Here is a 26,208-nt window from a genome sequence, read left to right as displayed (position 1 = left end):
ATGAGAACTGCTTTAAAAGAATTTTTTTTTTGCCAGAGTAATTTCATAACCCTTCATGTCTTTGGGTCTCTTTGCCTGTGGTTTTGAATTTAAAAAACAAATTTTGTATGTTTCATTGTTTTCTAACATTTTTTAATTTTTAAAAGTTTTTTACTGATTTTTAGAGAGAGAAGAAGAGAGAAAGAGAAACATTGATTTGTTGTTCCACTTACTTATGCATTCATTGGTTGCCTCTTGTATGCACCCTGACAGGAGATAGAACCTGCAACCTTGGCATATAGGGTCGATGCTCTCACCAACTGAACTACCTGGCCAGGGCCTCATTGTTTTTCATTTTATTGTCAAATAGACATTCACCCAATCACTCAAATAATTTATTAATCTTAATTACGATGTATGTATACTGAGGATGTTCTTCAGCTGTTTTCAATTAAATCTGCAGTGCCTTGCTCAATTAATCTGTTAACCTTAATTTTGAGGCATGCATCCACAGATCATTACTATAAAATATTTGTGGCAAATTCACTCTTCTATCAGGAATATTTACAGTCACAGAAGTAAGATGATGTCTCTTTAAAAAACAAAAATCAGGAACAAAATATGGTTTTTACTAAATTTAAAATATTTTTTGTGTAACTTCCAATAGCATATAGATTTCTTCCTAATAAAACAATGGTAAAAAAACAATATTGTGCTTATAGTAGAAGTATGCATAGTGTACCAAAAAGGGCACTGATTCAGTAGTTATTATGTAGTAACAAATTTATTTATTTTTTTTTTTTTTATTAATTTATTTACTTTTTAAATACATTTGTCTCTGCCTTCCCCCTCTTTCCCTTGCCCCCTCCCACCTTCCCTCCCTCAGCTCTTCCCCTTTGGTTTTAACAAATTTAAAATGTAGATCATGAAATTTTTTTATTTATTGAGTTTAGAGAGAGAGAAGAAAGGAGAGAGAGAGAGAAAGAGAGAAAGAGACATCTATTTGTTGTTCCACTCATTGAGGCATTCATTGGTCGATTTCTGTATGTATCCTCGCCAAGGATCAAACCCTCAGCCTTGGTATATTGGGATGACACTTTAACCAATTGAGCTACCTGGCTAGGGCAATGAAATATTTGAAATTCAACATTTTCCTGGATATCTATTAGATTCATTAAATAAAACAAATCTACCTAGAATACTTCCCTAAAATGAAATACTAAACTTATAACAATTTGTCACATTTCTTTATTTTAGGTCTTCACTGGGATCTTCACAGCAGAAATGGTTCTCAAGATCATTGCCATGGATCCATATTATTATTTCCAAGAGGGCTGGAATATCTTTGATGGAATTATTGTCAGTCTCAGTTTGATGGAGCTTGGCCTGTCCAAAGTGGAGGGATTGTCTGTACTGAGATCATTCAGACTGGTATCTGCATAGAACGTTTATATTTTTGTCTTTTGTTAAGAGAACATTTATTCTGAAAGTGAATCGATATGTATTTACATAATAACTTACTTTTAAAGATTTTTTAAGTTTATACCAACATATGTAGTATTCTAAGAAAATGTATAAATGTTCTCCTTAAAGTTGTGTGACTATTTTCTAAGAATGATAAAAATGGTTGAAATTCTTCGTAATGATTAGCTATATAGGACACATTTAAAAATACTTATGTGATTATGAAATTATGTTTTAAATTCATTAACTTTTTTCCTTTTAAAGTCTATAAAGAAATGCCAATAAAAATTTTAGGCCCCAGTTAATCTTAGCTTTGTATCAATCTTATATTCATGGAAGCTATTTCAGAGGTACATGTAGAAAATATTTAATACCATCAGCACTTTAGTGATAAAAAAAACTTTTTTGAGTGCTACAAAAAAATTTATTAAAAAATATGTAAAATTTTATTGGAAATTAAGTAAAATGTGTATTTTTTCAAGTTGAAAGAAAGCCTTATATAAGTTTTTATTAGAGTATTTTACCTTTATTTTTAAAATGTGCATTAAAATATGTAACTCATATTTTAAATTTTATTTTCTATTCTCAAAATATAGTGTGAGGGTGATATTAGTTGGCTAAGTTCACAATATCTCTAATTGAAATATTGATTTGTTTTCATAGATGTATCTGTTGATACCTCAGAAATCAGAAATGTTTTTTCACATCTAAAATATTTTATCTGTTTTATTTTTGGGTTTAAATATTATCATGATTTGAATTATAATCGCAATAACATCATTTTTTTCTGCATTTAAGTTTGTTTAGTATGTTTTGAGATTTTTGTATCCAATTTTATATCTCTCGGAGGATGGTACTAATATGATGTACTAATAAAATGATGTCTAACTAACTTCCAAAATAAAATCATGATTAATACTAAGAGAACCTTTTTACTTGATTACAGCTCCGAGTTTTCAAATTGGCAAAATCCTGGCCCACCCTGAACATGCTAATTAAGATCATCGGTAATTCCGTGGGGGCCCTGGGAAACCTCACCTTGGTGCTGGCCATCATCGTCTTCATTTTTGCCGTGGTCGGCATGCAGCTCTTCGGTAAAAGCTACAAAGAATGTGTCTGCAAGATTGACAGCGACTGTAAGCTCCCGCGTTGGCACATGAATGACTTCTTCCACTCCTTCCTGATTGTGTTCCGCGTGCTGTGTGGAGAGTGGATAGAGACCATGTGGGACTGCATGGAGGTCGCTGGCCAAACCATGTGCCTTATTGTTTTCATGTTGGTCATGGTCATTGGAAACCTCGTGGTACGTACGTATTACAAATATTCATAATTAAGAACAAGATCAGACAGTAGATAGAAGCAGCCTGACACAGGTGACGTATCTCTGGTTTATCATCAATTATCTAAACTCAAATCCCAGTGCTGGCACTCTAAGCATGGGCCAGTTACTTTACATCTCAAATTTCCAAACTCTGAAACTAGAATAACGAAACTGAAATATTGTGGTTGATGTGATGATTAAGTGAGGTCTATCTGAAAGTTTGGGGGAAAACATGTTAGTTTTTCTTCCTTCAAAGAAATGTTGTTATAATCAAAACTAACTGTATTATAATATTATATAGCCTGAATTATTTTTATCCTTCTATTATTTTGATAAAATAATAATCTCCAATAAATCTAAAAATACAATTATCTATCCTATGTTGAAGATACTCTTTATAAATTCAGAGTTCATATTGCTTCCTTACTCAAAGAGTAAGGTGGCATATTACCAAATTTTGAAGGCAAATTTCGAACTATATGTTGTAATTATTCAAATAACTTGGAAAAGGACTGAATATATTCTTTCCTGCATTTGCCTTCTTAAAGAAAAATAAATTATTATAGTTTAAGTTATTCATATGTATAGACATTGATTAGATTTAAAAGACTTTTAGGTGTTATTTAAAAACACTAAGGTAAAAGCATAGTTTGTATATTTATGTTTTAATTTTAAATTTTTCAATCGTGTGTAGACAAAGCATTTCTTTATATTATCATACTAGACTTTTACTTTGAGAGATACATTCCAAATAAGAATGCTTAAAAGAATATTGTGGAATATCTGTGGAAAAGCAATTATTTTTTGAGAATAGTAAATTAAGAAGCTCTAGATTCTGAACAAAAATCTTATACCAAAATAAGGAAACAAACTGGGTTTTTTTATTTGCATGTATCTTCCTACAGTGTTTTTAAAAACTCAATAACTACATTTCAAGCTAAAAATATTCTTATAAATAAATTTCCTTTTGCATCAGCTATGATTAATTATTCCTGTATTAGTCATAATTTATTAGTTAATTAGATAGTTTCCCCCATGCATCCCAGTGATACTCTGAGGGTTAAGATTTCCTCATAGTTTCTGTATAAAAAGAGGAAAGAGAAAAGTAATTTGCATTTTATGGGTCTAGTATAAGCCTAGGAATAATTTTGGATTTTTCTCCATCTGTTGAACTATTTGGACACATAAATTTCAAAGCATATTGATGGGAAATGTGCTATATAATTGGTTATAAGTTTAATGTTATATAAATTTAGAAATTTCTGCTGTTATAAAAGTTTGTGTCCATTGGACAAAGGAATTTATATTTCAAGTATATTGTTATAACATATTACTGGGCTATTTCAAGAAATTAATTAATTATTTAAACACAAAGCTATCCCTGACTGGTGTGGCTTAGATGGCTGGGCATCATCCCACAAGGCAAAAGGTTGTCAGTTCAACCCCAGGTCAAGGCGTATACCTGGGTTGCGAGTTCAGTCCCCAGGTGAGATGCATTTGCAAAGCAGCTGATCAGTGTTTCTTTCCCTCTCTTTCTCCCTTCCTTCCCCTCTCTCTAAAAATAAATAAATAATATCCTAAAAAATAAAATAAACACAAAGCTAGACATTCCCTAGACAAACTGGTAAAATGACTAAAGTGAAAAAATAATTTTTGTTATTGGCCAAACCCATAAAACTGGGATTTTATCTTTCACTACTAACCCTGAGTAGACACAATTTAAATCTTAGAAGCTCTGGTTTCCCACTGTCCTCAGTAGGAAGGAGAAGAAGTTTGTTTTTCCATTTTGCTTTTAAAGCAGGTAGAAGATAGCAGGTCCCTTATTAGTGTGTAATTGAGACATGGTGTCTGAAATACAATAAGCAATGAAGCATTTACCTTTCCCAAAATATTTTGGGAAAGGTAAAAATACATACAAAATGATATGATTATTATTCTGAATTCCACTCAAAGTCTACTTAGTGAGTTTAATTCTAATCTATATGTTATCCATTCTAGTAAAATAAGAATTCACTTCTAATTTTATTTTCCATCTCCTGATGTAGATTTATATAAGAGGAGATGCCAATTAATAAACATTGAACACTTTTATTAACTTCACATTCTGCTGAATACTAAGACAAAGGAAGAGTTTAACACCATAGCAAAACCCTTCAGGGAATTAATTTTAGCAAATATCTATGAATTTTTAAGACGGCCTGACTGGTGTGCCTCAGTTTGTTGGGCATTGTCACGCAAACCCCAAGTTTGCCGGTTCACTTCCCAGGCAGGGCACGTGCCTGGGTTGCACGTTCAGTCCCAGGTCGCGGTAGGTATGAGACGCAGCTGATTTGATGTTTCTCTCTCACATTGATGTTTCTCTCCCTCTCTTTCTCTATGAGTTTATTTCTAAAGCTATTATATATTTATGCATACATCAATATTAACGTAGCAAATTTTCTTTTCTGTTTTAGGTTCTGAACCTTTTTCTGGCCTTATTGTTAAGTTCATTTAGCTCTGACAATCTTGCTGCTACTGATGATGATAATGAAATGAACAATCTCCAGATTGCAATAGGAAGGATGCAGAAGGGAATTGATTATGTGAAAAATAAGATACGGGATTGTTTCCTTAAAACATTTTTCAGAAAGCCAAAAGTTATAGAAATCCAGGAAGGCAACAAAATAGACAGCTGCACATCTAATAACACTGGAATCGAAATAAGCAAAGAGCTTAATTATCTAAAAGATAGGAACGGAACCACCAGTGGTGTAGGTACTGGCAGCAGTGTTGAAAAGTATGTAATCGATGAAAATGACATGTCATTCATAAACAACCCCAGCCTCACTGTAACAGTGCCAATTGCTGTTGGAGAGTCTGACTTCGAAAACTTAAATACTGAAGAGTTCAGCAGTGAGTCAGAACTAGAAGAAAGCAAAGAGGTAAGACTGTTTTTAAACTTTGTGTTGTATTTTTTTAATAACCGCACAATATGGTTATTTGGCATTTTTATTGTGTTTGTTATTTAAAAGTATATTGAAAGTATATCAATGGTAATATTAGAAAAGTATGAGATATTCTTTATTGGGAAACTCATTCAACAAAATTCCAACTTTCCATAAGAGATCTTTATTTTGAATAATTAGTATATTCATTTTCTTGATAGTTTGAAAGTCCAATTAAAAAATATGGCTTTCCAAAAAAGAGATGTTATTTAATATGTTCTATTCTAAACTACATTATTCTTTTTAGAAAAGTCGATGAACCATATTTTATTGATCATTGTGGGAGTGTCATCTCCTTACTTTCTATAATATATAAGGCTTTGTTATAATTTGTTTTAATGTGAAAGTTTTATGTAGTTTTTGTTCACTTCTGAAAGTCTTATTGACTATGATAGTGTATTATTTATTTATTAAAGTGTTATATATATTAGAAAACTACAAATAGCACTGATTATATTTTGCCCAGTCAGTGATGAACTAATCTATAAGGTCTTCCAGATGAATTTGGAAGTACTAAGAAGTACTTAGATAAGCTCTGCTTGAGGATTACAGTTAAATTGTAGACTGAAAAGCAGCTCTTACTGTCATGCTACTAGTTATTTAAAAGAAAAGAAAGAAAGGAATCGTTCCTACAGTATAAGAATTGATTAGACCTCCTAATAGTAGCTTAATGGAATTAATTCTGCAATACTTGTGGAGAACAGGACTAAAATTTTTACTATTACTTATTTGTGGACTTCCAACATACCAGTCAGAAATGTCTAGCATGGAATTATAAAAGAAAGTTTTAATTTGAGGGTACAGTACTGACACCCAAAGAATCAGACCAATGATGCCTCATTTTGTGAGCATATTTTGGAACCATTTTTTTTTTAGTAACAGTATCAGCAGAATTTGTATAAGTAATAAGTAGTTGACAATATCACAAAATCATAGTCTCATGATTGCTTCTCAGGCATTTCAGAGCTGCTGAAATATATTATAATAGTAAATTTGAAAATATTTTGGGAAAGGTAAAAATACATACAAAATGATATGATTATTATTCTGAATTCCACTCAAAGTCTACTTAGTGAGTTTAATTCTAATCTATATGTTATCCATTCTAGTAAAATAAGAATTCACTTCTAATTTTATTTTCCATCTCCTGATGTAGATTTATATAAGAGGAGATGCCAATTAATAAACATTGAACACTTTTATTAACTTCACATTCTGCTGAATACTAAGACAAAGGAAGAGTTTAACACCATAGCAAAACCCTTCAGGGAAATCTCAACACCTTTGAGGAAGCTATCACTAACTCACAAAATCACTAAAGACATTAAAAAGTTTAATCCCACAGTACTGAATATAAGGTTATAGGTATTGAGAATAGCAAGAACATAACAAGTTGCTAAATGGAAGAGATAAAATTAAAATAAGCCTCAAAGTGTAGGCCAAAAAAAGGTAAAAGCAAAAATCTACTAAATAAAGGTGAGACAGTGAAACAGTCAGCATGAATAAAGCACTGGCTGAGAAGATATCAGCAAAAATAGGTTTAGATGAGTGACTTATTACAGTTGCAAATTGTACAGTCTCTGAACTAAGTCAGAAAGTTTGGAATTGGCTGCATACTCAGTTAGGAGCTGACTGTCCTGAAGCAGGGGAAAACCAACAGAAAAAATGATATTTTAGGAAAATTTATTCGATATCAATGAATAAAACAGTTTAAAGTAAGGGATAGGTGGGTGCGTGGTGGGGAATGTAGTAACAATCATTTGATAGCAATGAAGTGAGGAACTTCTGGACTAGGGTAACAAGTATGAGAACTGACCAAGTGTCCATTTGACAAACCCAGGAAACGATCTGGAAAATTGGAAAAGTGGTAATGCCACTGTCTTAAAATGTTTTAGAAATGATTACAAAGTTTCCATGGGAATGGGAAGAATTCCATTTACGTGCGATATACTGAAGTAGAAGTGACAGTGTCTGGACCCAGGGGCTGGGTGAGAGGTCAGGGTTTGGAAATCGCGTCAGTAAGGCAGATTTCATAATTATCAGCTCTCTTGAACTAGGGTAGGTGATTAAAGAAGTAATTATAAAGAAGAATTAAGGGAAGACCAGGGACAAGACTAGCTTGGAGTTGAGAAGAGGCAGAAAAGCCAAAGAGGTAGAGAAACTTTTCCTACATTGATATCATAGGTTTTATCACACTGGCTCTATGGAAACAAAATACCGGAAACAGTTGGTTTCCAGAATACTTCAGAAACGCAGCAATGTCTACAGATATTTGATTGCTTAGAAGAATACCACCTCACTGTCATGTCTTTTTAATGGCTAAAAAGTAATAAATTTGGAATAATGAGACACCATGTCTTCACTATCAAGTCCTATAAAATATTTTATCTGAACAAAAATTCCTTATTGGGTGACTTTTTATATAAGCATTCTATCTTTTTCAAGCTAATTTTGGATACATGGAATCTAATTACAAAATGTAATGAAATTTTTCAAAATGTACAGATAATATTGTGGGAAAATAAATCAAAGTATTTATGAAGTATGAAGTAAATATGAAATTAAATACTTTTCTAGCATAAAATTTCAAATTATTTTGTGCTGTAAAATTAAACTGAACAATACGGTTTATGTAAATCGTTTTTAAAAATAGTACCAAAAAAAAAATACTGGAAAAGTAGCAAGGCAACTCTCATATATGATCACACAAAGATTAAAAATACATTGTTCTTTTTAAAAGTAAAAAGTAGCATGTTCTAAGAGTATAGAGAAAATTTAGATAAATTTCAGCAAAGTTCAATTTTGATCTGAAACTTTTGAAAACTGCTGAAATTAAAAACTTTTCAGATGCAGATTCATGTTGGCTGTTTTATTCTTTTTTAGTAGTTAACTACATGCATGCACACAGACACACACAATTAAAAAAACATACCCATAAAGTGACATTTTGGTTCATGCTTCTTAGTTTTTTTTTTTTTTTTATCACAAGGCAGAATAGAACATTGAGCCATGCTTTGGAAAGCACAGAATATGCTATCTTTTTGCTGCCGAAATGGAAAAACATACAAGCTAAACCCAGCAGAGTGATACATTTTTCAGAGAGAGAGAGAAAGAGACAGAGACAGAGAGGAAAAGGAGGAAAGAATGGAGAGAGGGAGGGAAAGAGGGAGGGAGGGAGGGAGGGAGGAAGGAAAGAAGGAAGGAAGGAAGGGAGGAAGGAAGGAAGGAAGAGAGAGGAAGAAAGGAAGGGAAAATTTTCAATACATTTCTGCTTTAAGAATAGGTAGTAAATTAATCATAAATTTAGGTGGTGTCTGAAATCTACCTAGCTTATTCTTTCCATTCACTTTCATAATAAACTATATCCTGTTGCAACACAGGAAATAATCCCCAGAAGTTTTTGGAGATAAAAATGTAAATTGCGGGTTTATACATTATATAATATTTATTATATATGTATGTATTGTATCTATATATATGGACCACTAACATAAATAGGCTGATATGGAAACAAATATAAAGCTATACAAGAAAAAAAGTAAGAGAATTGAAAGTATTGATTTCAAAATATCAATATTAATCTTATTTTGGAATAACTTAGAATTATACAAGTCTTGTGACAAGATATAATCTAGAATTTTGTTTGTTTTTATAGTTTTAACATTCCCATAATCATGATTTCTTGGAATTTTTATATGACTTTGGATTTTGACTATTTAGTTCTTAAAAAATTTCATTGTCTTCCTAGGTAAAGGATACAGAGTAAGTGCTCTTAAGAATCGTATTTGAAGTTGAATTCCAAAGCACAATCTAGCATTATCATACTGTGACCTTCACTGCTTACCATTCTTACTTCTCACAGGGGTAAAATCAAGCTGGAGCCATCAAGAATGCAGCTCTGGTGTTTTTTTAACCAGCCAGAGATTCGTGCCACCACTTTTACCCAGGTTACCCAAGCAAGTTGTACATGGACAATCACTTTCTAAATGAATTTTGACTGCATGCTACTCAGCTATGTTCCTTCCGCTGCCATGGCAAGGAACTGCTAGACATGCCCAGCTGCTCTCTGCTGAATCGTGTGACACATTGCAGCATGGTCAGGCAAGATGGGCAGTCCCAACATCGTATCTGATTCTGCTAATAAGTTTTCCAGTGTAGTCTTTTTGTACTTTTAAAAGCAATAATTGCATGCTCATAGGATTTATATCTATTTTAAAACATGACAGGAATGTTTAAAGCTCAATATAGTCAAAAACTTGAGAGCATGCATTTTTTTATTTTTCTGCTTTTATTTCATTAAAATAAGTCAACAACTTCTTCTCTTACTGATTCAGCCCTTATAAGTAAACTGTATTACCAAAATGAGCCTCAGATGTTTTTTTAAATAGTGCTTCCATTTTCAGATCATTATATTCAGATCTGTGAATATAATTTTCAACCCATCCAATTCATGTGCTCCAGATGGAAATGTTTGCTTTCATGTCTTTTGGGAAAGGCTCTGTTAAAAGGAGAGTAGGGTGATCACAAATATTTGGATATGAAGGGCCATAGTCTGTATGCATTTGGGCACTACATATCTTGGATTCTCATGCAGTTTAGGAAAGTTGTTAAATCATGTGTCTGCAAAACCCTAAGTGATCATTGTAAAATAATTAAAAGAAGAGAAGCATCACATTATGGTATAAAAAAAGTTCCTTGTGTCTTGGTCATTAAGTAATTGGTCTAGTGCACCTATTTGTAAAAGTTTCCCTGATCTACATTAATTTTTCCCTAAAATGTTCTGCCCACAACTGAGCAGGCATAAAAGAGACTTGGAAAATTTACTACTTTTGATTATTAATTATAGCTGTTTTGAGGAGTAAAGGGCATCTTTATTGTAGGTTTGTGGATTAACTAAATCTCTAGTTTATTCTCTTGGCTCAACTTTCTCCTGTTGATATCATTGCTTATTGGCCTCTCAGCCTGACTAAGTGTTCTGGGAGGGAAATTACAAAGCAAAAGTGAAAAGTACGTGAACATGGGCGATTTTCAAAGCTTTTGGTGAAAAAAGAATATCCAGGTAGATTTGGGGTTGTCTCTAGGTTTAATTTACACATACTCTCTTATTCTTTAGGAATAACTGAGAATTAGCTGTAGAATGCAACAAATTCAGAAATAAGATTATTAATGAAAAATAGAACAAATACGCTCTCTGGTGATTGATGTAATTTTTATTTTAAAATGACTCTTCAGTCATTTTTTGTGAATCTGAATGTGAGGCATCTCTTAAAGAGGCACAGGTGGGTGTGTAAATAGCCATTTTAAACCCATCTCAACTGTAGGGAGCTGTTTGGGTGCTTCAGCATGCTTCAGCTGAAATAAAACTCAGTGAAGGCTGGCTTAGATGGCAATCTTTCTATACCTTATCAAAATAAACTAGCTTTTTTTTTAAGTCCTCTAGATGCACCTTTATGTTACTCTTCAACTGCCACATAATTATTTTCAGTTTCATCTATTAAGTCCTTATTAAGGCTACTTTAAAATAAAAGGAGCACTGGGTGGTATTGCACATCTAAAATATGTCCAGGCCACACCAAATACAGTTGGTTTGTGTTTTTGATCATGCAATAAGTGATCCAGAAAAGAGAACTGTTGGTTTTAATCGTGTACTTCCTGCCTTGCACAAGCAACTGAATGGTCTCCCAGTGTGGCTCAAGTGAATGATCATAAGTCAAGATATGGATATGCATATCCAAAAGATCAGACTAAGGCCCTGATAGTATGTATGACCAAAAGATTCTCCTCTTCTACTTGCAAGACAAAACCCAGAAGCTTTGGGATCAATGAGTAGATTTTTAAGGCAATCTGTAATGGCTGAATCTTTTATTTTTGCCTCTTAATTCGGCAATTTGTGAGAGCCAAACATTTGATAGCTGACTGAAAACAAATGAAATGTGAGCGCATTTCAGTGGAAGTAGGCCAGTTGCTAACATTCTCTTCTATGTCTGAAAGTTAAATTTCATTATTTAATTGGATAAAAATCAAGTGCAATTTTCATCATAACGGGGAATTTCTGTGTAAGTTCATGCTTTTAGGGGGAAAACTTTGGTGCTGACTCTGTCATTTCTTATGAGTGGTGTTTGCTGTTAACCTTGAAAACTTCACATTCAGAGACCATGTCTTTGAGAGCATGGTTCTTGGATCAGCGTGCAGCTTCCACGGCATTGCGCCAGGCTTCTGCTACAGCCAGGCATGTGTTCTGCGGCTGAATTCGGCCTGGAGAATGTTGCATCTTAAAACCTGCTTTCCGGTGTGCATTTGTGGAGCATAAGCCATCATCCCTCTGTAGAGTCAGTAGTTTCTACAAGGGATGGAAGAGTCTATCCTTAAGTGCTATACAATATTGGAGGGGTAGGAAGAAAATAGTACAAGAAAACAAGTCTGAGCTTGTACTATGTGGTTTATTTAATATGAAAGCTTTGTATTGTTATGCCTATATAGCGAAATATATTCTTTCTAATTACTTCAGAACAATTATTAATTTTAGTTATTCAGTATAGTCATCAAGTTCCTTAACATGAAAAAAGACTCATTTAAGGTTTTCTTCGCCTTTTTTTATATCGTTGTAGTATCACAGCTATGGCAATATAAAGAAAGTAAGTTATTTTTTTGTATTTATCACCAGTCACTTGTTTTTAAACCAGTTACGTGCTTTTAAATAAGTCATTTTGGTATGGCTATGATAAAATGTATCACAAAGTATACACTACCAGAGTATGAATGTCAAAGTGTTGAACTTAGAAAATGTTTAGATTATGTAGATAGTATTTTATTAATGTGTAGAATTTTAAATGCTTAAGTAGTTTCCTATGGTATAAATTAATGATTTAAAAATACAGCAGCAAAATTCTGTATGGATCCAGTGATTAAAACAATAAGGAAGTATATTTTAATTGGTAAACTGTTATAATTTAATGTCAGTCTAAACATTAATTTATAAATGTAGGTAAATATAAAAACTTTTAAAATTTTTGTGTAGTTGATACAGTATTTTTATAACCTTCTTATGACAAAATTGTGGCCCATGAAGATTATAATGTAAATAAGCCTGATTCTTAATTTGAGAAGAATTAACTTTATGTCAACCTCCATAGGGAAAGGAACCTCCCACAAAACACTTTTTAGTGAAATGAATATTAGCCTACCTACTATCTTTTACAAGTCTCTGTCTGAACATTCCTTAAGGAGCTTTACAGAGTGTAATTTTAAAGAGTTTATCCTTATAATCAGGAAACTTGGTAACAGTGAGGCAATGCTCCATGTAAAATGGGTTCTGATTGTTTGAGAACAGATGTGCAGAGTTCTTTCCTCGCTTGTTTTCAAAACACATGTTATGCCTCATCATGCCAAGCAGATAGATGTGAATTAATGCACTACTGACTCTCTTTACAATTTTTGAATGCATAGTCTCCACAGCTATGTAGAAAATTAAAATTATTTATATCCAAACATTAACCACATTCACCAATGTTTATAACCTAAAGATAGTATCAATATAAAAATATATACAATATTTAGTAAACAGTAGATTCAGTTGTCTTTCAAATTAACAGCTACAGTTACTTGTGCTATGAAAGGTTTGCTTTAAATAAATATTTGTATTTAAATATATGACACCTGTATAATATATGGCAGACAGTTATAATGCAAAACAATAAACATCTTACACTTATATTAACAGTGGTAAAATGAAAAGTGAAGGGTGAGTATATTTTCTAAAGTTTTTAAATGGGAAAGTATATGTGTATTTGTTTGTGTACATACATCTATACTTATTAATTTTCCCCTCATATTTCTTTATCAAATGTCTGCCAATATTTTAGAGAAACATTTTGGAAATGTCATGTGTTTTTATCACTAAAATATTATTAATTAAATAGTTCCTATTTATGAAGGAAATGCATTTCTTAACACAATTAAACTGTCACTACCATAATTGAGTTGTATATCAAAATGGAGAGATGAAATTCTCTAAATACTGTAATTCTCTCCATAAGAGTAATAAAGAAATGCAATCATTCATCTATTCACTCTTCATAAACTCAACAACACTAGTGTCTATTCTATGCTTGGACCATTTGGCATATGTGTGTCCATTTTTGGTATATGTGTTTATGTATATGTACAGAAATATATAATTTTATGTATCATAATTTGTGTATACTTATGAGGATATTTGCTCAAAACAAACAAGTATAATGGACTAACCATTCTATAACATTTTGTGTGGAGAAATCATGCAGGAAATAAAGGTTTCATGGGAAGTGAACCATGACCAGGCTCAAAAGAAATTATTGAGCTTGGATTGACCAAGAGGAAGAAGAAACATAAAACTTTTTATAAGTAATCTCAAAAGAAATTGTTTCCTTACTGATGTTATATATGTAGTTATGATGTTATCATATTGTGATATTATTGTTGCCACTCATTAAATGTCATAGTGTCCAACCCATAAAACAAGTGAAATTGGTAGGAGTTAGTTGCTGAGTCTGCTGCAATTCTATCTAGCAGTAGCTTCCCTGGGATTTTTTTTTTTAAGTAATAAAGATATCCTGGCTACCAAAAGAAAAAATAGTCCTGGATAAAGAAAATATGTCATGGCTTGCCCCCTCTCCAAAAAGTAGAAAAATTTAATGGTAAAATTCTAGTACTATAATGATCCTATGAACTGTCAACCCAAAATGGTGGTCGAGCTTCTCTCTGTAGCATACTCTGGGCTAAGAGGTATTTTATTATAGAATTATTTTTTGATTTAAAGTAATTTCCATAATCTATTTAGCTGCACCTGATTAACCTCACCCTCAAAGTAACATCATAAAAAGCATCATCTAGATATTACTATTCAATTAGCTCACATTATAAAATACATTTGCATTATAATTTCAATAAATCAAGAATTTTGAGCAAAATTTCTTCCAATATTTAATTTAAAATGACTCTTCGGTCCTGTTTTTTGTGAATCTGAATGTGAGGCATCTCTTAAAGAGGCGCAGATGGGTGTGTAAATAGCCATTTTAAACCTGTTTAAAATTTTAAGCCTGTTTAGGGAGTCATTCAGGAATTTTTTTAATAACACGTTAACTCTATCAGAAGACTAGGGCACAGTGATCCTTCCGCTTAGCTACTAAAGTTAATAGAGGTTTTTAAACCATTTATATGTCCACGCACTGTTCTTTCATTCTAAAAGCTTTACATTGCCTAGGTTGTGCTATATGTTGTGTCTTTGCATCAGCTTTCATAAAGCATTACACATCCATAATGTCTTCCCAAGTGATCTCAGAGTACTTATTAGATATCTATCCTTGTAACAAAGTGGCTCTTCCCAGCCATGTGGCATGTCACAGTGATTTATTTAATGGAAAAATCCACGGCCTGATCACATGTTGAATTAAGAATGTGCTCCTAATAAGTCTACACAGATTCTGGACAATGCCATTTATGAAGAAATTTCCATTTAGAATCTTTGGCAAGTATTGAATTCATTTAAACAGTTGGGAGGGAGGGAGAGAGGGAGGGGGGTCAGAAAGAGAGAGAGATCCATCATTTTTCTGGTAGTAAAGTAAGAAGAAAATTATGTAAGCCAGAGGAAAAATATAGCTCAAAATTGAAGTATAAAGACTGTGACTAATATTAATGAGCCATTCTCCTTTTCTAAAATTACAGAAACATGCACAGTAGTTACAGGCAACTGGTAATGTTCTTTGCCCTCTGAAAATTTCCATTGGAAGAGGTGGAAATTACAATTTGATTTGATGCATTTTAATTAACATAATCAGTAGTGGATGCCTGCATAATAAACTTTTATCAACCTATTCTTGAGTTGACCTGAGTAGTAATATAATAAATGATTTTCATATGGCATTCATAATAACTATAAATCATAGAACAAGTTAATCAGTATGATCCACCCTTTCCAAATCTCCCACATTGAATAATGTCTAAATTTTTTATTGCCTGAATCAGGTCAGTACTTACATTGTTTTGAACAGTAGGATATCAATTATGTTAAATTATTAGTACATAATTATCAGTAATGTTAATAGAGTCAAATGCTGTCACTACCATTTTTTCACACCATGACAGAGCATTTCCAAATTAACTGAATAGAAGTGAAGAAAAAAATTACATCTTTGCAATGGGGTTTTGTTTCCAGAAATTAAATGCCACCAGCTCATCTGAAGGAAGCACAGTTGATGTTGCTCCACCCCGAGAAGGTGAACAAGCTGAAACTGAACCAGAGGAAGACCTTAAACCAGAAGCTTGTTTTACTGAAGGTAAAGAAGCTCTAACCTGATTAAATGTAATCTCTTTTCTTTCCTTACAAAGGCTGAATCTGCCTCATTTGAAAGAAATATTTCAAAGAAATGGTGCAGCATATTTATATTTGCTTTCCTCTCTTCTTCCAAAAGTTCATTTATCTGTGTTTTCAGATTATACTATAGCAGTGACTTTGCCTGAATAATTAAGATGACTTGTCATGTGTTTTATTTCTCCAGAATGTGAAGTTAACCTTATGAGATAAATGGCATTCTGGAATGTCATCTCATTGATTCAGAAATCCCTGCAGACTTCACTGTCAATGTGGTTTGATTTATAGTTGCTATAGTAATTACACCCCATCCCTTACAGTTTCACAAGTGGTTAATTTGTGCTGTGACCAGAGCTATTTGGGAATGTAGATGTGTTGTAGAGCTTTGGCAGGGAGAACCGTTGTTTTCACAGCAACCACTGCAGTGTCTTGAATACAAATCAATAAAGGTTTGCTGATTCAATGTGACTGAATTTAATCTGATGAGTGGAAGCTCAGAGTATAGAGTAGAAGAGTAGATGGAAATTAGAAATAACATGAAAGCAAGAGGGGGAAGGCAAAGGAATAGAGATACTGACTGACAAAATGAGTCATGGGTGTGGCTAAGAAAAGCACTGAGGCTGAAAATAAATTCGCCTGGGGAAACTGACAGTGGCTGATACCTGGGAAGATAGGGGCATTTTCTGTGCATGAAAAGAAGGAAGTGAAAATCCAGGACCACATAAAAAAATGAATAAACAATTTGAACATGTGGCTTTTCCCTACCCTTGAGTAGTGTTCTTAGACACTATTTTCATCAATGGCCTTGTGGCAAAAAAAGATCCTAACTAGTGTAAAAGAATGAAACGATTTATACTTAAACAACTTTTGGTAAAGTAACTCCTTGAATTCTAGGTAGCTGGCTCAATACCTAAATCTGAAAATGATTCATTGTATAGCAGATTGCTGCAGATAACTAGGGAACTGAGTAACCATTACCCTCTGAAATGATGATCTGAGACTGGGATGGGGAGAGATCAACAAAGTTTATTTTTGCCTGATTGGAATATATTTTTCTAATTTACTACATTTCCTTTTATCTTTTAGGATGTATAAAAAAGTTTCCATTCTGTCAAGTAAGTATAGAAGAAGGCAAAGGAAAAGTCTGGTGGAATCTTCGGAAAACTTGCTACAGCATTGTTGAACACAACTGGTTTGAGACTTTCATTGTCTTCATGATCCTTGTTAGTAGTGCTGCTTTGGTAAGTGAAATGAATATTGGCAAAAATCTGGTTCTAGTAAAGTAGCTTATTCTCCAAAAACACCAAAGGCATATTCCGCATTTAAGAGGCAAAAGAGGAGGTATATCTATGCCTTGCAGAGCCTGGCACCCAAGGTTTATCTACACAAAATTCAGTGCAGAATATGAGGTCTGTTCCAGAATATATCCAGTCATGTGCTATGAAAAGTAGAGACATTTACTGAAGAAGATGCAAGATACAAGAAACATTGTACATAGGACAATGATTCCTCAGTCTCCTTCAAACTAGGCACCTTAGGACCTTACACAGTTCCCCCAATCGTGATCAGCTGCCCATGGTATTTTCCTGAAATTCTTCGGTAGTCTGAAATCTCTTTCAGGTTATAGTTTTGGGAAAAGCCAGAGCCACAAGGCACCAAATCTGGGCTGAACAAGGACTCAGTCACCTGGGTGGTTTGATGTTTCACCAAAAAATTGCACGAGACATGATGCATGAGCAGGCACGTCGTTGTGATGAACCTGCCAATCACCAGTTGCCCTTGGCTGCAGCCTTCTGAATCATCGTAATAGTTTCCATGGAGGGATGTTCAAGCCTAACACAATATTTGATGCAAATCTGGTTTTCCACTCACTCAGTTATTTCGAATGCAATGGCCACACAGTACACATGTTCACTCAATGACATCTCCTGTCCCTACTGACTAGTACAGCAAAGTCATCATTGTTCACACATATGCATTCCAGTCCACTCTCTTTGGCGGCCAAGTTACATCAACGTTACACAAACTATTCTTGTTATGTTAGCAATGGTTGGACTCTTTCTGGACAGACCTCATAAATCAGAACCATGAAGAGCCAGATGGAATTTCTCATCTGGTGTTTATCTAACAGATGTTCTCTCTGAGACAACCATTTACAGATACATTCTGTAACTATGTTACCTTCCATATCAAATACCATCCAATTCTCCCTAATAATCACATTAACATTCAAGAAGTAAATGTACATCTTGTTTTCTTTATGTCTAATCAATTTATTCTTTTAAAATAAACCAGATCATTCAGGAAAACATTCAAGGTAAGGTTCGAATAGGCGAAGTCTCTCCCTCATTGACAAAACTTCTAGTTATTTTTATGAATTTATATTACTTCTCTAAAAACAAGCCTATGGAGCAGTCATTAAAATAAAGATTTGGTGTGAGAGACAAGGAAGAAAGCCCATACTAAATCAGTAAAGATACATACTCCCCAACATTGTGTGTTAGTTTTATTTTTTTTAATTTTTTTCTGATGTTTGATGCTTCTTTAATATTAGCTAATACTTATCAAATTAGTGTTGTGCGACCAGTATTACACTAAGCAATTTTATCAAATATTTGGAGAAGCAAGCCATTCAAGTAAATAAAAGCATTCTTCATTCACAGGCTTTTGAAGATATATATATTGAACAACGAAAGACTATCAAAACCATGCTAGAATATGCTGACAAGGTCTTCACTTATATATTCATTCTGGAAATGCTTCTCAAATGGGTAGCTTATGGATTTCAAACCTATTTCACTAATGCCTGGTGCTGGCTAGATTTCTTGATCGTTGATGTAAGTATACTGCGTAATTTTTATAAAATTATTTTTAAAGAGATAAGTTTGACAATTAATATATTTCTATAATTGAAACCCTGACTTTTGAGAGCCTTGTTTCACGAACATTGACACAATTATGCAGTTATCTTTTTAAAAATATATAATAAATGCAAAAATGAGAAAAGTCCCATGAAAACAGAAAAGGTCCTAAAAATGAAGACAGTGGTAAAACACAGAGAGACGTGTTCCATGCCGTAAGTAGAGAGCTCTTCCTTTTCTGAAAGTTAAGAACCTCAAATGCAGGAATAGCTAAAATATTCTGTTAGTTGACAAATCTAAAGATTTATCTTATTAGCAATTTAATAAAAAAAGAGATCTCAAGGAAGTAAAATCAATAGGGATTTGGGGCCAGGAATTGTGAGAACTGCTCTTTAATCACTTAACTAGAGGACACAGTATTAAGTAATGTTAAAATAACCTATACTTTATTCATCCATTTACATATGCATGGAGAGAATGAAATGTATTTCTAATCTTAAATCAGTGGTTAGACAGTCAAGTAGCTAATCAGATATTTACCGTGCAAACAGGTGCAGGAGCCCTGCTCTGAAACTGATTACCCTGGGGTGAGTAGTCATAGGAACATGGCAATAATGTAATCTAACTTGTAGCCTTTTTTTCTTTTTTTAACTCCAAGCAATGTAGAGGAACTGGGGCAAAATGATAGTCACCTGGTTTTTTGTAACCTGTATATTCCATTGTACAAGGCTTCACAACCTCCCAACAACACATGGTGCTCTAAGCACCTCTAGCTGTTTCCTAGCAATCATAACCACTTTATTTTTAGCTCTAACACTAGCCACTGTGAATCAATGATTATTGTATGTGTGCATTCATTCTTTTATAATTTGTGACATGTATGGGCTTACCTAAATTCTACTCCTCTTTCTCCCACATATACATACTCATAATTCTATAACCAAATTATGTTTAATCCCATGAGTTTAGAAGAAATCTGCCACCAAGCCACCTTTAATAGACCAGAAACAACTTCCAATTTCCATGGCTGGTCTTGAATGAATAATAGGGATGAAGCTCAATATTATATTGTTTGAAAAGCTATACATAAGAGGAAGTTTAATATTTTCATATTCTGCACCTGGAATGGACCTTAAAGAATATCTAGACTTTATTCTAGACAGTTTTCTAGTGTTTATTCTTAACTGAAGCCTCACTTTAAAGAATTGTCCTAGCAATGCTGAGATTAGTGTCAAATTTCCTAATTCTCAATTGAATGCTCCTTTATCCCACAGAGTTATTTTCTAACTGGTATAAATGTAATATATTTTTTCAGACTGGCTTTGGAATTTACCTTTTATAATCTTTAGCTTCTGCCTGAAATGATGAAACATTAAATACTTTTAAGAATCTTCTCTGGTTTGAAAAGATTTTAGCATGCATTAAGGTCATTTATAAGTGGGATAGGACTCCAGAAAACTCTGAAATTTACTGATTACTTACATTTATTGAAAAACTTACATTCTCTGAAATATATTTCACATTGCACTTTAAGTATTTCCATGTATTTCCCTATATAGAAGATATGAATATGATGCAAAATCTCTCAAGACTAGAGATGTTGTATCATGTTTGTATCCTTAGACACCTGATATAGACATTTAGATGTCTATTAAATAATGTAAAAAATTAATTAATAACAAAGAATGATGTCTAAAAAATTACTTCCCTTTTAGTGAGAATGAACTAGTAGAGTAGAAATTAGAACTTGGTACTTAAAGCCCTCTCTCTTTGGGTAAGATATTATCTTAAATGGGTCTAAAGCCAGGAATGAAATACATGAATTACTGTGATCTCAGACAGCAACCTGTTCTCAGACTACTAGGCTAACATAAATGTAGAGTTAAAACAGTTTTTGAAAGTACAAGTAAAATATGCAGTACTTAAAAGGCATTTGCAATCCATCAGGTATTTTGCAATAACAAAACTAAACAGCCACACAACACTAAAAACAAAAAACAAAAAAGAAAAATCTGAGGCATAAGTAGAGTACCTCATACCAGAAAAAAAATACTTTCAAACCTTGATAAATTTATTCATGTTAAAGAAAAATTACTCTTTTTAATTCCCTACCTAAAATAAAAAGTAGACTATAATAGGCTATCAGTCCAACATCCGAACATTCATTCATTTATCCAATACATATTTTGAATATCTTAAAGGTCACATATTATTTTAGAGAAAGGAGATATAAATAAGACAGATTAAGCTCTGTTAGAGTTTATACTCTATGGCAGCGATTTTCAACTTTTTTTTAATAATCTCATGGCATACATAAAGTAGCAGTTAGATGAAAAACCATACATATGATATTGTCACAGAAGCCCAGAGAAGATGTTTGGGTTTTTCCAGAGAAGGAGTGATCAATTTTGTCAAAGGCTATAAGGAGGTCAAGTGACATGAGTACTGAGAAAGGACATATTTAGCAACATAGAGGTCATTGTTGTCATGGATAAGACTTGTCACGTGGGAATGATGAGGATGAAGTACAGAAATATTGGAAAGATTGAGGAAAGAGTAGAGATGAAGAGATAGAGACAGCAAGTATGGTAATTCAGGTTAAAATCAAGTAGGACAACTTAACCCATGACTTCGTCTGCTGGAATACTCCACTAGATGGAACACTTTTTCTGATTATCTGTGATATTTATGTCTCTCTATCCAAAAGTCAAAAAAATACTATCTTCATGTAAAAACCAAGTATCCTATACTATAACTACACAAGCTATACTATAGATGTTGTCACTGATGCCACAATAAAGTTAAATACCTGATCATTTTTTTAAAATATAAGATTTCTTGTGGTCTGTAAGGATTTTTGCATAATTGTCATCTCCAAGAAAATTCATGTGAGTGTCTTTCATGACAACTTCAAATTTGGTTCCAAATTTTGCTAAGGTGCTGATGTATCAAACATACTCTTAGTAAAAGATTCAATCATCATTAAATATTTATTGCTCACAAGTAATAGCCACTTTCCAGACAGCACAGGTTGCTGATATGGTTGAAATAAGATATTTGATGATGTTTGCTACTCATGAACTGTTTTCCTGATTGTTCAAGGGCTCCTCAGAACCCTCACCACATGCTCTACAGAGGTGAACTGAAGCAGAATATGACCACTTTCTGCACCTTATATGTATTTCCATTCACCAGCAGCCTCTAGAATCTAGCGGTCCCTGTGTTACATTGATTCTTGACATAGTGGCATCCTCAATAATGAAACTAGAATTATTAGTTGTATCACAATAACGTGCTTCCTAAGCACTTACTGTGGAAATGGCTTACTGTGTAAAGCTACTGCTAATAGCACTTTACATATGTTAATTCATTTAATCTTCAAAACTCTATTAGTTAGAAACCATAACCACTCTCTTTTTACAGGTGGAGAAACTAAAGCAAAGAAAGATTACTTGCCCAAGTAAACATAGCTAATGAGATGCTAAGATGGATTTTGTACCCAAGTAGTCTGACTTTAATGACTGTGTTCCTAACCACTACAATACAGAACTTATTACCAATATCTCTTTTTAATTATAAATTAGTTATTAATCCTATTAACAATCCTGTGATGTAGGTCTTACTCTATTTTGCTACTGAAAAAATGGGGTTTGGAGATGTCATACATCTAGTAAGTGGCAGATCTACCTCTCTCTAGCACTGTGATCTGTGGCCCATATTTTGCAGTAGAGCACAGATCTGTTTGAAATATGTTTTTGCACTAGTCAAAGAGTTCCCACATTACACTCCACGCTGGTGAATGAAAACAATAAAATGCCTTGTTATGTACATACCTGACTTGTTCAGCTGGACCTTCTGTGTAAAGAATTAGATTATCTTTAAAGAATTTCCAAAGGAATGGAATAAGTACAAATTATTGTCATTTTATATCAATTTCTGATCTCTCTCCAGACATACTTCTGTGCAAACAGTCTAGTATGTGCTTTGGCTTTTTCTGTAAATGTCTCTTAGTGGGAATGATTAGCTTTGTTCTTTTTGTGGGGGAAGGATTTAATTCTCTTTTAACATCATTAATTTAAAAAAAAAAAACCTTTCTCACTGACCAGGTTTAAAGAGATAATCTTATTAATTTACCAGTATAAAATTCTATATTCCATTCTTTAAAAATATCATGACTTTTAGCACAGAGATTTTAAGTTTTTAATTCTAGTCTTTCCTAAAACCACAACCCACATTTCTAAATGCTTCCCAGGAAATGCCTACTTTTATCCCTCCTGCATGAGTACCTTCATTACCTTTCCCCTCCAATTATGTATTTTTCCCTGAATTCCCTGTTTGGTATGATGGGGGTATATCAATAAAACTAAACCAAATGTCTTCTTCAGCCTTTCCTTCTCTATCACTCTTCACAACCAATCAATTAGCAATTTCTCCACGTTACCAACTAAAATATGAATTGCAGCCCTGGGGCCTCCCCTTTAACACTAACATCTTATAACTGGACAAACAATGGCTTATTAAATGTTCTTCCTACTTCCAGTTATACTTTCATCGAATACCCCCTGTAGTAGGATGCCCATGGCTCCCTGGCCTGTGTGGCTCAGTTGGTTAGAGCGTTGTCCCAGAACTGAGAGGTTGCAGGTTCGATCCCCAGTCTGGGTGTGCATGATCCCCCATGCTGACATGTATGGAAGGCAAGCAATCAATGTACCTCTCTCACATTGATGTTTCTCCCTCTCCTTTCCTCTCTCTAAAAACAATGAAAAGAAAAAGTCTTCAGGTAACCACAAAAAAAGAAAGAAAAAAAGATGTTCATGGCTCTTTCTCTTCTTAAAGCCCTTCCTGAGAGATGCCAAACAAGCTCATCAGCTAGGATTCTAAACAGTGCCATTAAAGGCAGATGAGGGTTCTCTTGTATGATATTAATAATAAGTAACCTCTGTTTTTATTCATTTAATCTTCACAACCACCATTGAGGCATCTACTCTAATGATCCCAATTTTGTAGATGAAGAAAATCACTATGTAAAATGACAAAAACAATTCCTATTCTCCAACCCCCAAATTATTAAACCTAAGGATAGACTCATAGTTACATACCCCATAAACAGAAGTATATTCCAGTACTGTATTTGATTGATGATACATTCATAAGCAAAAATACTATGGTTTGTCTCTTCAGCATGAATAGCATATAATGCTATTTTTACCTAGCCATCTTGAAATGACTGAATTATAGAACTTCAGACAAGGAAGTAAACTTAGAAAATCCTTATTTATTAAGCAATTGTGTTTGCACTATTTAAATGAAGTCCCTGTGGAACCCATGGCCCTGAGTGCCATTCAGCAGTCTACAATAATGCACTTCCAGAATTTACTCATCTTTCCCCAGGGATGAACATGTAGGTTTTCTCCAGCTTCCTACTGCCACAAAACAAACAAACAAAAGGTATAATGACCAAGATATTTCTTTTAATATAGCTTGTGAGCATTGTGGATTCTCTGATCATGTACAAAGTTAGAGACAGAGAAACTGTTAAAAGCTTAAGGTAGAAGAAGAAGGGATGTCAAATGCAGAGGCAGCCCCTGAGTTACAACCTCCCCTTACATAAAAAGGAGCTCTCATTCCTGACTGACATTACATAGGAATTGTTCTTTACTTCTCACAGACACTAGATATCCTTCACACCATTCCTGCCATAAACCTTACCCATCCAGCTGACCAAATCCTACCATCTCCAGAATCCCCCACCTCCCATCTTCACCAACAGCCCTTTGCCACCACTTCAATGGCAGCTTTGTACCTGGCCCTCATCACTATCTGCACCCCATTTCAGCTGCTGCCTAGCAGGTAGGAAACAGGACTGTTCCGGAGTGGGAGGGAGGAGGTGTGCATCTAGCAATCTCAAGTTCCAGGTGCCCTAAGAAATATTTATTGCTCTAAGAAATATTGCATTGGTCCACATGTTATTTAAACCCTATGGTACTATTAATAAAAGAAACCCCTCAATTTCATTATATATTGAAGAGGCTTTTGTGGTCTCACAATGTAGATTATTGCCTCTATGCTCTGACTTCTATTGCAGAAACAAGTTTTACTCTGTAAGTTGTGAAGGTGTATTATTCCATCCTACTCTCCTGCAGAGCTGAAGAGAAGTGGATGGGGGGCTCGGGAGTGTCCAGCTTTCCTGTAGAGAGACTTTCAATCAGTTGTTTCCAGTGCCATCCATTACCTCCCTCTATGAGAGGAAACTGGTGCCTCTAGGTCCATAGCCCTTTGAGAGTCCATTGGCACAATTTAACTTCTGAAGGCACTTAGGTTTCTACATGGCTGAGAAAGTAATCATTCCTCTGCTCTTCATAGTCCAGAATTTTGTTATTTTTATTTTATTAAATTTATTGGAGTGCATTACTAAGATTATATAGGTTTCAAGTGTACATTTCTATAATGCCTGACCCATATGTTGCATTGTGAGCCCACCACCTAAGGTCAAATTATCTTCTGTCACCATATATTTGACCCCCTTTACCCTTACTAACTCCCCACCCCCACTTCCCTCTGGTAACCACCATACTGTTGTCTGTGTTTATGAGGTTCACTTTTCTATACCATATATGAGTGAAATCACATGGTTCTTAGCTTTTTCTCACTGACTGATTTTGCTTAACATGATAGTCTTAGGGTCCATCCATGCTGTTGCAAATGGCAGTATTTCTTCCTTTCTATGGTTGGGTAGTATTCCCTTGTATAAATTACCACATCTTTATCCAATCAGCCATCAAAAGACACTTGGGTTGTGTCCGTGTCTTGGCCACCATGAATAATGCTTCTATGAACTCAGGAGTGCGTATGCCTTTGTGAATAAATGTTTTCAAGTTTTGGGGAAAAATATCCAGAAGAGGGATTGCTGGGTCAGGTGGTAACTTTATTCTTAATTCTTTGGGGTTGGGGAACCTCCATATTGTTCTCCACAGTGTCTGTACCAGTTTACAGTCTCACCAGCAGTGAATGAGGGTTCATTTTTCTCCACAACCTCTCCAACACCTATTACTTGTTTTGTTGATAATAGCCACTTTAACAAGTGTGAAGTGATATTTCATTGTATTTTTGATTTGCAGTTCCCTAATAGCTAATGAAGTTGAGCATCTTTTCAAAATCTCTTGACCATTTGTATGTCTTCTTGGGAGATATGTCTGTTCAGCTCTTCTGCACATTTTTTAATTGGACAGTTATTTGCTTGTTGAGTTGTAT

The 26,208-nt window shown here is 33.9% G+C and overlaps 1 protein-coding gene across 9 annotated transcripts in view; it reads left to right on the top strand.

Annotated features, from left to right (window-relative positions):
• LOC129061743 (sodium channel protein type 3 subunit alpha) overlaps window positions 1-26,208 on the top strand; it is an 80,058-nt gene that overhangs the window by 42,664 nt on the left and 11,186 nt on the right. For all 9 annotated transcript variants that reach the window (XM_054562509.1, XM_054562507.1, XM_054562502.1 and 6 more), the window contains exons 14-19: window positions 1,237-1,410; window positions 2,390-2,746; window positions 5,218-5,685; window positions 15,941-16,061; window positions 17,183-17,337; window positions 18,760-18,933. In XM_054562509.1, coding sequence (XP_054418484.1) covers window positions 1,237-1,410; window positions 2,390-2,746; window positions 5,218-5,685; window positions 15,941-16,061; window positions 17,183-17,337; window positions 18,760-18,933 — 1,449 coding nt within the window. The remainder of the gene's footprint in view (window positions 1-1,236; window positions 1,411-2,389; window positions 2,747-5,217; window positions 5,686-15,940; window positions 16,062-17,182; window positions 17,338-18,759; window positions 18,934-26,208) is intronic.

Source organism: Pteronotus mesoamericanus, unplaced genomic scaffold, assembly GCF_021234165.1.
Source record: "Pteronotus mesoamericanus isolate MK-2021 breed Mesoamerican mustached bat unplaced genomic scaffold, CSHL_Meso_final scaffold_651, whole genome shotgun sequence".
Lineage (NCBI taxonomy): Eukaryota > Metazoa > Chordata > Mammalia > Chiroptera > Mormoopidae > Pteronotus > Pteronotus mesoamericanus.
Note: the sequence above shows the minus strand (reverse complement) of the source record. Positions and strands in the feature narration are given on the sequence as shown.